The following is a 12,752-nucleotide window of genomic DNA, read 5'->3' on the forward strand; positions in this document are numbered from 1 at the left end:
ATCAGCTACAGCATGGCAGTGATGTTTTGATAGCACAAAACGGCTTCACCATAAATCCCAATAACAATACTGAACAGGAGTTGGAGGTGTTAACTTTCACTTAGACAAAAACAAGAAACACATCCACTCATGAAACACATTAAAAAGTCCTCTAACTCAGTGGTTTTCCAGGAAGTTTAACTATAATTCAATCCACTAAACCTTTAAATTTGATCACTTAAAATATATTTGTCAGTATACAAGAATGAAGTCTAAATTTAATAAACACAAACCAAAATATCTTTTCATCTAGGGTCTCAAAGGCAAAACTCACATCAACTGGGGCTGAGCAGCTTGATGAATGTGAACATGTGTGTATTCACTGCCACCACCAGTGAGACAGGGGCTTTTATGCTGAACTATAGCATGCTTCATAAAGGCCCCCCATTGCTCTGAACTGCCTTGTGTCTATTTGCACTTTCAAATGTGTAAATGGATCTGCAGCGCCATCTAGTGATAGACATGCCACAGTGCGACCAATCACAAATAAAAAATCTACCAAGTGAAATTTAATGAGATCTGTGCTTCTGTATTACCACAAAAACCAAGAGACACGATGCTCTGACATATTTAATTACTTGTTAGAACAATAAAAACACAGCACAGAACATATAAAAGTTACAAAACATGTACACAAATATTTCGACATCTGCCTCTACGTCAGTCACCATCCGTCATCTACCATTCAGTGCTGACAAAGCCCCACAGCTGGTCGCTGACATCACTGCGGGATCGCACAGAAGTGTCAATGTTAATGGGTGTGGCGAGGTCTGCGCCATAGTGCACTGCAGGGGAAAAGACAAAAACAAACAAAATAAATGATCTGAGAGGAACATATTAACACTTCAGCTGTCACAGAAAATATCTCAGATGATGTAGTCAAAAAGAGATGAAAAACAAAGTACCTCCTTTCAAAATGTGTGGCTCTGTGTCATGTTCCCACTTGATCTTCGTTACTTTGTAGTACAGCTGAGCAATGAATCTGTTGTGCAAGAAAAAAAAAAAACAATAAGAAAAAAAAAAGGAATAATAAAATACATTGAGTATTTATTTCACCAAATTTCAACTCTGACCAAATGAACAAAGAACTGGGATGTGGAAGCTCAAAACTTATTTGAAACAGTTTATTTCAAATAGGCTCAACATTTCTTTATCACTTCATCATTTCTCACTGCAGAAAAACAAATTTAATTCAGTATTTTTAAACCGAAATGTGTGATTTTCCAAGAAGGAAAAGTGATGCATATTACACATAAAAACCTACCAGAAAATATTTTTTGGCTTGTACTGTTAAACAGATGTATTTTCACACATGGAATTGAGCTACCCAGGTAAAAAAAAAAAAGAAGTTATTTTCTAATTAACTTTGTCTTGTCTATGTGTTCACTGAGGACAGAAACACCTGGCCTGCTGGTTCCTGTTGGAGAAAGTAATCTGAGCCAAATATCTGTGACTCACACTGCTGAAGGGATGACCTCTGTAGTGTCTTCATCAACCTCCTGCTGTAGGCTCTGAAGCTCGTGTTCAGCGTTTCTGAGACTCTCAAACTCCTTCTGCAGAAACCTGGGGGAGGGTTAAGGCTACCAACAAAAGATTTCTGCCCTTTTGCTAGATTTTCACGTATATGACTGACAAAAAAGACATTACAGACACTGTCTCGACAATGTTCAGAGCAGTGGAGGAACTTTCTTCATCTTTGGAGTGAATGTTTGATCAACAGCAGAGGTGTGTGGGTTATGGTGAAGGCAGAAAGACAAGCTGGCTTGTTCACCTGTATGGTCATGAGGACTGGAAGCAGGGCTCGGTGATAAATCATAACCATAAATGAATTTGAATGTATGTTTTAAATCGATGCAAAAACAGCCAAATTGGAAATTCGAGACTTTTACTATGTATGTTATAACAGCTGCTGAGAGCTCTGTCAAGCAAGACCCATTTCACTCAGATTGTGTGAATGTGCATGCCACGCAACGCATGCACGATCACCAGTCACATGATCATGGGGGGGGGGGGGGGGGGACAGATTTATTTTTTTTGGCCATATTACCCAACCTGTGTTGGAAGTGCATAATTCAGCTCAGTTCAGATGGAGCCAATGAGCAGCCTCACCCAGTCACATACCTGCAAATCTAGTTTGCTCCTGATCTGATGGATGCATGCAAGGGTTAGGGCATCCAGCTATTAAAAACACTACACCTGGGCTAGGATATTAGGTCAAAGTGTTAGTGTGGCAGGGCAAGACAGGATTTATGTTTTTAGGTTATTTTTTTTAGCTGTTTCGTTCAGCTACTATGTTGATTTACTGATCCTTTTGATTGTGTTCATATATGCTTCTCTCCTTCTGTAAGGTCAAATTCATGTTCACATTTCAATATTAAATTGTCACAGGACTTTGTCTGATGAAAATGTTAATGACTTTGTGAGTAATGGAAAATCAAAAATACACTCTAACACACCAAACACAGCCAGACGGCTGTGTTTGGTGTGTTTTATTCCTCTGTGAAGACTCCACAACCATGACAGGATTTTGTTTTTGTCAACTGTGTGTATTTATCTAGTTATGTTATGTTTAAGCTGTTTGTTTATTTTTAAAATTTTCCCTAAGACAGTGAACAAACAGTACTGAAGATACATCGCCCCTCACTGCACCTCCATATTCCCTTTGGGCTGCATTTTTACATTTCGATAAGCATGCTCAATGTCCTTCTTCAGAAACTGTGTCCACACATGCTGTACTATAGACATAATAAATTATGATTGCTGTAGCTGATTAATGCACTTGGTGCTTGACTTAATTTTTGCTTTTTATAACCTACATTAAGGAGAAAAGCTGCTAGTTACCAGCTTACTACCGAAAAACAAATCCCAAACAGAAACTTCCTTGGGTAGGTGTTAATTTACCTTAATGTTACCTAAATAGCTGGCTGCACACACAGCTATCAGTATGAAAGATACTGTAATTCTGAGTCAGTCATCTGGCTTTTGGCTGTGTACTGCCTCAGCTGTTCCTCCAGGCTCTCCAGCTCCTGCTCCTTTTGATTCTTCTGCTCCTCCATGTCCAGCAACCTCTGACCCACACTCTCCTCAGTCTGGCCGATATCTGGGGACAGAAGACAGAGAAGACGATACCAAGGGGGGGAAATGAAAAAGAAATCAAGGTCAGAATCACTTGTTATTGCACAAGAAATGTAACCTGCCTAATTCGTGGACATTTTTAAAGACATGAATAACACACTTTGTTCAAGAAATAACACGAGCTGTCAGTGCAGACCAGATTTAACCCAAACCTTTGAATGTTAAAGTCACATTCACTCATGCAGAATGTCATGATAACGCAAAGGCAAGGGCATACATATCAACAGGAAATAAATATGTGATCACTTACCTTTTAAAATCTGTGTCACAATTTTCTTAGTTTCTACATGCTGGTCAAAAAAGGTCTGCTGTGCTTCTTTCACCTGCCTCAGCTGGTTCTCAGTTTGGCTGCTGTTGATAATGTAGACCAGAGCCTCCCCCGTCTCCAACAAGTCCTGAACTTGTGCCATTGTTGAAATGCTGACAGCTACACAGGACACAAAAACGTTGAGTTTTTTAAACCCTCATGTTACCTTTTACCATCAACAGGAGTCATGTTGACCCCAGTAATTTAAACCACCAGAAAAATGATTATATTAAAAAAAAAAAAAAAAAAAAGTTCTTGTGGGAATGATGTTTTTCCCTTCCAAATGTCACATTAACTATTAGTGGTTCTCACATTAGTATAGGAATGGTTATGTTAAACTAGGGCCCAAAAGCAGAGGGACGTTTTTTGAACATTATAAATGGCATGTTATAGTTCCTCAGTGTCATCCAAAACAACTATAGCAAATGTGTGTAAAATATTGATATTTCTTATTTGTTTTTTGCAGCTATAACAGCCTGGGGTCAAACTAACCATAAAGAAACAGAAATGTGCACAGGACATTGAAAACATATCATCATGTTAACTTCAGGTTTACCCACTTGCCCCCATTAAATTAGGAAAAGTCATGAAATGTGACGCAAAAGTTATGTTATTCATGTATTTATGTGAAACACTGCATTGGGTCAATTACAGAGGTTAGGGTTAGGCTCCCCGTCGTGGTTTACAACAGTATTAAACTTGGCAAACAATGCAAATGAGATTAATACCAGCACTTAATTAGCTAAGATAAGAGAAAAGAGAACATTCATGATGGTGAGCAGTGTCTAAGTGAATTAGGTACCTTACCAGATACAGCCGCTGAGCTTCGTTGTCGTGTTTACAAATACTCCAGCCGCCGCTAGCCGTTAGCTTCGTGGTTAGCCAAATTATGACAGAAACACTCCAAAACGTAAACGGAACTCAAGCTGAACGCGATGTGTCCGATCTTACATCTAATGATTTATACGTTTATGGTGGAAATATTCAAATATTCCATACGTGTTGTGGGGAAATACTAAGTTTACCCAAAAGTTGAAGCGAAGAACTGCTGTTTTCCGTGATTCAAAAATTGACACTCTGCGCGCGTCAACGTCACTTCCGGTTCAAAGGTCGTCTTTCAAACACGGGCCGCTCTCCTAGGAAGAAATAATTTTGTTTTGGTAACAGAATGAAAAGCACTTACTTCAAGCCCCAATTATACCGTGAAATCAAATTTAACATGTTTGTCATGGATTTGTGAAATCAAGATGTATGCAACAATAACACAACAGTTACAGTTGTACAAGACTTCAGACCAGGAATTTGAAAAAGAGAGTTGTATTTTTCACATGACTGAGCACTGGTGAAACAAGGTCCAATCACACATACAACAGGCTCAGTCACCTGTGGATTACAGGGTAGATATTCATGATATATAATCACTGAACTGTGAATGTGAGCATGTGGACAAACTGGAGGCACTCATTGAAAATATATGTATGTATGCCACTGTGCAAAAATGTTTTCTTCATAATTTATTATAAAACCTATTTGGGTTCAAAAATCCAATGTGACACCATGAAACTGGAAAAAGGAAACTTTTTTTCACAGCCTACTCACTTTATAAAATGCTCTTTAAATGTATACTTTTTGCATACTGGATAGTCTGTCAGCACACAAAGTAAAAAATATGTGTGTGGGCACTGCCCGTCAGTCTTTATTTTTCTGCTTTTCCTTCTTCTCCTGTTCTTTCCGTCTCTGCCTGCCAAGCTGTTTGAAGTAAAGTCTCTTGGGGTTCAGTCCATAGGCCTTCAGTCTCTGTCCGCTGAACTCTCGGCCACCCATTTTCACCCTGAGGGGTCCTGACATGAGGCGTCCACCTGGATGCCTGTGCTTCTTCTTGGGCCACTTGGGCCTCTCAGTCCTGCTCTTCACCTCTATGCCTCCTTCATCGGCTGTGTCCTTAGCAGCAGGAACTGTCGGAGTTTCATCTTGGAGTTTCATCTTCTTCTTCTTGGGTACCAGGAATGCCTCCTCGTCTTCTGCACTGCCTCCTGCCTCTCTAAGAGTTTGGGCCGGTGTCTCCTCTGCTGAGTCCACATCAGCAGAGGAGGCCACATCTCCATCCTCTGCTGTGCCTTGCTTCTCGGCATTCTTCAGTCGATCTCTTCTCTTCTTCCCCAACTTGCTCTTGGCCTCCACCACTTCTTTATCCACCCTGTAATGTCAGATCAGGAAAGTATTTATGTTGAAGAATTTACAAAGGTGGTACTACAGTAACACGGGATTCAATATAAGGGCTATGCACACTGTCCAGTACTCACTCAGAATACATGGAGCTGAGAATTTCTCTCTTCTTCTTTACGTTCTGTGCCTTGATTTTGTAGTTCTTCAAATCGCTCATCTCTGCTTGTTCAGACCTAACAGAATGAGACACGATATGCTAGTTAATTACCACAGACGGCAGATCAGACGTGGGCTGACAGAAAAGGCCCAGGTGGTTCATGAGGGACAGAGGCAGTACCTGTACATGCAGGTCTTCTTCAGAGAGCACCATCGGTTCAGCTCCTTCTCATCAGCATTTATTATCTGAAGCAGACAAACAAAACCTACGATTACATAAACTGGTAAATTAAATACACAATCTACCTACGACGGTTTTAGTTAACCATTTATTCTGAATATCCAACAAATATTACTGAAGTTAATCACTATGCACACTGAAGTCAGCACAGCAATATTATCTGGGCATTTTGCATTTGCTGCTGCATCATCTGAATCGCTCCATGGTCTGCTCAGAGAGAAGATTAAGTTGAGATCACTCCCTGGTCAGAGCTGTTCCCCGGAGGGCAGCAATACCAGATCAGCCACATCTAGGCTCATCAGTGCAGAACTCGGGAACTGCAGCATTATTAAATCAGCCATCAACTCAACCTACATCTATTTGTTTTTGAATTATGCTGCACTCTGGACACCTTAAAATCAAGGCAGCACACTGAGTTATGTCACATATAAAAACATACTCACCTCGTCAGTGGTCAGGCCGAAGTCGTTGGCCACGACCTGTCTGTAGCGGAACCTGCAGGGGAGGTCGTCAATGATGTCCTCAAAGTCCAGCTTGTAGTATTCATCCAGGTACTGCTCAAAGGTTTTCTCCTCTGGAATGCAAAAAAACCTTCAGTTGTCTACAATGTACAATCAATGTTGAGTAGGGCTGGGCCATGATGGTTCATCAAAATCAATTGCTTGTTTGCAAAATCATCTTAAAATCATATTAATATTTATTCCAATGGACTGAATGGTGATGTTGGGTGTGATGCACCACAAAACAAGTTTTAATTTTAAACTTAAACCAACACTATCACTATTAAAATGTCACTTTAGATAGCAGAGTAGTCTGTCTCATTAACACATCACTACACACAATCGTCAAAATCAAATGAATGATGAATCATGATACTGAATAACCGGCCAGCTCTAATTTCATCAGTCATGTTTCTCCTAAATGTGTCACATACAAGAATATATTTTATGTCTTGACATCCTACTATGAAAAACTATGAATTTATTCTGACCTTTTAGTCATTCAAACAGCAAACAGGAAGTGCATTAAAAAGCCCTGCAACTTGGATGAATGACATGGTTTTCTGACACTTACGGGGATCATACACAGGCTTGCTTTGGGTGATAATCTCTGCAAAGTGAGACTTCTTTCTCTTCTTTCCCATTTGTGGAATATCCTCCTTCTTCATCTTCTTCCTCTCCTTTTTCTTCTTCTTCTTGGAGGCAGTCGGCTGACTGGGGTCATAGTCTGCGTCCATCTGGTTTAACAGAATGAACTCTGATAAGCAACTTTCTGTTTCTCTCCACCCCCTCAAACATCAACACAAGAGATGTCCAGCATGTTATTGCACCATGATGTGTGTGACAAACTAAGAAAATACCAGGATGAAGATTTTTGTAAAAGTGAGCCAACTCACATTGAAGTCTGCGTCTTCACAGTTGGGCTCCTCGGCTTCATACTCCTCCTCTCCATCATATTCTTCTTCCTCTCCTCCCTCTCCTGTCCACGTGTCCCAGTTCCAGTGCTCTGTTGCACAAATAACAACCAAGAAATCATACCTTAACAGAGTGAATGATGAAGCAGTGTGATAAAGAATATACAGAAAGAGACATGGGAAAACTGGTATAGTGGCAACAAAGGGTGTTTTCTGTTATGACTGTCATGGATACGAACACCTCTACTCTTTTAGCAATGTATTTACAAAACCAACTACATGAGACAAGTATGTTACCAATGACTGTACCAACTAACAGAAGAAACAGCGGTGAAGTAATATTAACATCATAACCAACCATTTGCTGCTTCAGAGAGTTAACCAAATGTACCTACAAGGTAAAAATGACATTAAATCCAGCGCACAACTGCACCTACTGTTTCACAAGCTTCACAATAAGCTAACCCATCAACGGTAACACTACCATAATACCTTGCAGCATCACATACAAAACCAAGCAATCTTTTTTTTTTTTTTTTGTAAATCATGAAATCATATAAATACAACACCAGACTTTTATAATCTGAAGGTAATGTACAATCGTTTTATCACCTTCGTAACACACAATGAAAGTCACTCCTCACTGGAAAGAGATACATAAAGGCTTGAACAGAATACTCAGCATCATTGTACTTGGAGTGCAAAATGACTCAAAATGTAGATTTCAAGTACTTCATTAACACCATCTGCAGGCTCAGCTGCTATCAATTAACACCACAGGTTTAGCAAAAAAAAAAAAAACAAGACAATCAATTTGCCCAAAGCTTACCCTCCATTTCATCATCATCATCCTCAAACTGCGGCTTCTCTCCCTCATCTTCTCCGTAGTATTCATCTCCAAACACTTTCTACAATCAGGACAGAGACGACAACAACAAAAAATACAGTAACTTTTTAATGCAGGAAACACCGAAAACCCAAGACCGTCTTATAAAATCATTTAACTGTATCACATTATTTGGATGTGTGTGTGTGTGTATAAATCTACCCACCTGCATGAGCTGATCATGTTTCTGTGGGTCAAAATCTCCATCCAGGTCAACCTCATTAAACGCGAGCTGCTTGTTTCCCGTCAGCTCCTGAAGTCTTTTGAGCTTGTCCATGATCTCGCTCCGCTTCAGGTTCTTGAGCTGCTTCAGCTGCTGTTCCTTCTGTTCCTTCTCCTGTAATAGTTCAGGGAAAGTGAGCGAAGAAAGAGGAGAGCGCAAAGAAATGTTAGCCAATGGAGCATGACTGTTCTGAAATTGACAGGCTAAGCAAGAACTTCCTTTTGGTTGTATGTGCTCTGATGTTATGTTATGCAGGCCAGCGAACTGTAAATACTCTCTTAGACCTAAATTAATCTAAATTACTGTCAACAGTAACAACTGTGTTTATCGGCTATTTCATGTCAAAACGCCTGCTGTGAAAAAGCTCTGTATTCTTTTGGGGAGATCAACCTTCTTGACTACAAACAAATGAGCTTTTTGTTTTATCTTTTGATACACTGACCTTTTTCTTCCTCTCTTTCACCTCCTCCCTCTTTTGCTTTCTGCGCTCATCTTTTGAGCGCACAGAGGTGGCGATGTTACGGGGATAAGTCTTGATCTGGTGAGCATCCGGCTCTTCGAAACGGAAGTTGTAGCTTCTCTCAAAGTCCTCCTGGCGCTCCAGGAAGCACTCCCCTTCCTCTTCGGAGTCCTCCACGTCGTCCTGGACCACTTCGTCGTACGTAGGGATCCTAAACACATCAGCAGTCAGGAACATTTAGAGTCAGGGCTGCATACTTCTATATAGCTGTATATGAATGGTCTGTGCTTATATGACATCAGAGCTGTCACTTACAGACAACATGAAATTCACTCAATATCCAGACAGGTGGCAGCTTACCGATCATCGTCATCTTCATCATCCAGGTAGCCCTTGTTAAGGACAAAGTCCCTCAAGAAACGCTCCTTCTCATCCAACTCTGGATCGTTCCAGTAATCCCGCAGGTATTTCTGTCTCGACACAGACAAAACCCAGGGACAGGCTGTCAGTTTCAGCCAAAATTAACTGTCCAACATATTTTTATGCTCTCCCCAGTCCATTCTCTTTCATTCTCACCTAATCACACACACACACACTCACCATGTCTTGTGCCTCCTCTGTACCCTCTAGCTCAGCCTGGCCTTTCAGCCACTCCACATAATCTGCCTCCTCTTTATCCTGTAAGCAGATGTAAATTGTTTTGAGCGCACCGAGGTGGAGGTGGTGACATGTCCAGTGAAACAACACCTGTTATACCTTGATGGAAGGGAAGTTTGTGCTTCAACAACATGATTCTCAGTGGAGTATTAAACCCAAAATCCAATGGACGCAATCAAAAAATGTTAAAAGGTAGCATAACACAAACACAGGTGAAATGAGACTATTTTTCCCTCCTTGACTTGAAAATTTGGGATGTGCTTCCTTTCCACATTTTTTGAATAGACTGTTTACACCTAATTTTATGTCTATTTCTGTCTGATAAGCCATTTATTAAGTATTAATTTGCTCCACTGAATCTGACCTTTTCTTCCTGTGTTTTGCTCCTCTTCGTCAGCAGCTGGGACTCCTCTTCGCTGTCCTCCTCATCACTGTCCTGGACAAATTTACGGAAGCTGGAGAGAGGTTTTGTTTGTTGTTAGTGGTAAACAGACTGCAGGTAATGTTGTTTACCAAGCAAAACCATCTGAGTCTTACCTTTCTTTCAGCTCCTTCTGCTCTTGAACGTAACTTGGAGATGAAGCTCTCTTAAAAACAAAACAGAAAAAGAGATTATTAAATTACAACAACAATGACTGTCATTACACATCCTCCCTGCAAACAGAGGTAAATTATTTTGTAGCGTGGCATACCTCTCGTCTCTTGGCAGCCTCTTCACCTTCACTGTCATCATCGTCATCATCTTCATATTTACTGGCAATAATGATAACAAACAACCAGTCAAGTTGATGTGGTATCATAAAATATTTTTTAAACTTTCGCAGCAGTAGCTCACTCACCCCTCCTTCTCCAAGATAACTTTACGCTCATAGTCCTTCAGGTACATGGGTTTCACTGCTGTCTTCGAGGTGGAGGGCCTGGCATCAGCGGCGGACGCATCTGAAAGACAGAGAGTGAGTTGATTAACTCACAAAAACAAATGTGCTTCAAAGGAACATGCTGCCTAAAGCAACACAGATGGCTCATGGTACCTTCTTCAGAGTAGAACTTGGCATCTTTCTCATATATTTTCGGGTCTTTCTTCTTTAGCAGTGACAGTGTTCTGTAGAAGTCCCGGTCAAGTTTAGGATCGATTTCCTGTGGGCAAATAAGATGATCAGTCAGGTGACAGTGTGGCTTGCTGCACTGTCTGTCTGTCTGTCTGTCTCTCTCTCTCTCTCTCTGTCTGTGTGTGTGTGTGAGAGAGAGAGAGATATGTTAACTCAACTCAACTCAGCTTTATTTATATAGCACTTTAAAACAACCACAGCTGAAACAAAGTGCTGTACATGAATTATAATAAAACAACCAAACAGTAATAGTTAAATGCAGCAACACTGAGCCCAAGGAAAAATCCCCTTATCCTATCAGCCATAACTCCACTGTTTGTAAATGTGATGAAAATTGTGCAGTAAGATAAGTAAACAAAACAAACAACAGAGATGCTTACGACTTCACTGTCATCAGAGCTGGAGTCTGTGGACCCGGACTCACTCCCGTCAGCTTGGTCTCCATATTTGTCCTTCACTGTGCGACAAAACAGGACACACACTTGTTAATTAGTCACCCTGTGTGAGATGTTTCAGCCTAACATCTGCAGACCCCCACACTGCTCTGCTAACCTGGCAGCGCCGCTAACGCTAGCTAGCGCGCAGGAACACACTTACGTCTCTGTAGCTCCTCTTTTTGTCGGTATTTCTCATATTTCTCCGCGAACTTGGAGTTGATTTTCAGCTCCGACTTGCCTGACATGGTTTCATAGGAGCAGTTCGCTTGAAATAAAAGGAAAACGACACGCAAATCAACGGGGCTTACGCTTGTTACTACCTAAGCATGTGGAAAGCTGCACCACGTGGCTTCCGGTGCACAGTTCAAAGGTTACGCAGCACGTCCTTTAGGGGGCGCACTAATACTATTTTTTACACAACAACAATACATGATCCCTGTAATGTTCTGTTGGTGCAACACTGAGTCTTATTATGAATAAACAAAATACTTTTACTACTACTACTACTACTACTACTACTACTACTACTACTACTGCTAACAACAACAACAACAACAATAATAATAATAATAATAATAATAATAATAATAATAATAACAGTAAATGAGGAGGAACGGACGTATTTTTAGTTCTAGGAACAATAATCTGTTACTGCCATACTGATTCTCATCACGAATAAATAGAATGCGTTTACTATTCTTACTTCTACTACTACAACTACTTTTACTACTACTACTACTACTACTACTACTACTACTACTACTACTACTAAAAAAAAATAAAATAATAATGATGATGATGATGATAATAATAATAATAATAACAGTAAATGAGGAGGAACGGAAGTATTTTTAGTTCTAGAAACAATAATCTGTTACTGCCATACTGATTCTCATCACGAATAAATAAAATGCGTTTACTACTCTTACTCCTACTACTACAACTACTTTTACTACTACTAGTAGTAGCTGTAGTACTACTACTACTAGCAGTTAAAGGAGGAGGGGTGGAGGTATTTTTAGTTCTAGGAACAATAATCTGTTACTGCTATACTGATTCTAATCACGAATAATAATAACAACAGTAATAATAATATGTATTATTATTGTTATCATTGTTATTACTCTAAAAGGAGCAGGTGTGGTAGTATTTTCATTAGTATTATTATCTACATTCATACATATTTCTAGAAATATTCAGTTTCATGATGGTTGGTCTTATCTCAAAATGTACAGTGCATCTACATGTAGGTGCTCTGTCTGCGTGTGGGGTTGGATGTGCTTGAGGTTGTGTATGTCCATACATGTTGAACTTCATTGACCTCACATGCCAGCATCAGCCCAGTATTGACACAGAGTGACGCTGGAGCTCTCTCTCTCTCTCTCTCAGCAGTGACCAGCCAGCCACCTATGGAATGTGTGTCAATAACATATTTCATATCCTAAAGCAAACAATATTGCTGACGAGAGAGGTTGTTTGCAGAATCACCGGTCTGAACAAGCCTGTCCGGGTCACTGCAGGG

General features: G+C 40.3%; 2 protein-coding genes and 1 non-coding gene across 3 annotated transcripts; all 3 read right to left on the reverse strand.

Annotated features, from left to right (window-relative positions):
• Positions 1 to 608: 608 nt before the first annotated feature.
• Positions 609 to 4,582, reverse strand: spc24 (SPC24 component of NDC80 kinetochore complex). Its single transcript, XM_030058139.1, has 6 exons — positions 4,289 to 4,582; positions 3,425 to 3,601; positions 2,995 to 3,139; positions 1,498 to 1,602; positions 945 to 1,021; positions 609 to 824 (listed from the first exon to the last, which is right to left on the reverse strand). The coding sequence occupies exons 2-6, from the start codon at positions 3,582 to 3,584 to the stop codon at positions 718 to 720; spliced, it is 594 nt and encodes a 197-aa protein (XP_029913999.1). The 5' UTR covers positions 3,585 to 3,601; positions 4,289 to 4,582; the 3' UTR covers positions 609 to 717.
• Positions 4,583 to 4,982: 400 nt separating this feature from the next.
• kri1 (KRI1 homolog) lies at positions 4,983 to 11,588 on the reverse strand. The gene is made up of 18 exons (XM_030058137.1): positions 11,391 to 11,588; positions 11,174 to 11,250; positions 10,716 to 10,821; positions 10,524 to 10,623; positions 10,377 to 10,437; positions 10,222 to 10,271; positions 10,049 to 10,139; positions 9,628 to 9,705; positions 9,388 to 9,497; positions 9,010 to 9,238; positions 8,511 to 8,681; positions 8,288 to 8,366; positions 7,441 to 7,550; positions 7,119 to 7,281; positions 6,488 to 6,618; positions 5,985 to 6,049; positions 5,785 to 5,880; positions 4,983 to 5,678 (listed from the first exon to the last, which is right to left on the reverse strand). Exons 1-18 carry the CDS (start codon positions 11,473 to 11,475, stop codon positions 5,171 to 5,173), a joined length of 2,310 nt encoding a protein of 769 aa, XP_029913997.1. The 5' UTR covers positions 11,476 to 11,588; the 3' UTR covers positions 4,983 to 5,170.
• LOC115364512 (Z30 small nucleolar RNA) lies at positions 6,252 to 6,351 on the reverse strand. The gene has a single exon (XR_003928689.1). It is a non-coding gene; the product is annotated as a Z30 small nucleolar RNA (small nucleolar RNA).
• Positions 11,589 to 12,752: the final 1,164 nt, after the last annotated feature.

Source organism: Myripristis murdjan, chromosome 8, assembly GCF_902150065.1.
Source record: "Myripristis murdjan chromosome 8, fMyrMur1.1, whole genome shotgun sequence".
NCBI classification, from domain to species: domain Eukaryota; kingdom Metazoa; phylum Chordata; class Actinopteri; order Holocentriformes; family Holocentridae; genus Myripristis; species Myripristis murdjan.

Excerpts from the sequence above, each read along its gene's own strand:
- kri1 (XM_030058137.1), bottom strand. The coding sequence starts at position 11,475 with ATGTCAGGCAAGTCGGAGCTGAAAATCAACTCCAAGTTCGCGGAGAAA. Across the intron at positions 10,624-10,715 it reads CAAGTTCTACTCTGAAGAAG|ATGCGTCCGCCGCTGATGCC; the intron begins GTACCATGAGCC and ends TCTGTCTTTCAG. Across the intron at positions 6,050-6,487 it reads TCGGCCTGACCACTGACGAG|ATAATAAATGCTGATGAGAA; the intron begins GTGAGTATGTTT and ends TGTCTGCTTCAG.
- spc24 (XM_030058139.1), bottom strand. The coding sequence starts at position 3,584 with ATGGCACAAGTTCAGGACTTGTTGGAGACGGGGGAGGCTCTGGTCTAC. Across the intron at positions 3,140-3,424 it reads TGTGACACAGATTTTAAAAG|ATATCGGCCAGACTGAGGAG; the intron begins GTAAGTGATCAC and ends TTCTGTCCCCAG. Across the intron at positions 1,022-1,497 it reads GAGGTCATCCCTTCAGCAGT|ATTCATTGCTCAGCTGTACT; the intron begins GTGAGTCACAGA and ends CTTGCACAACAG.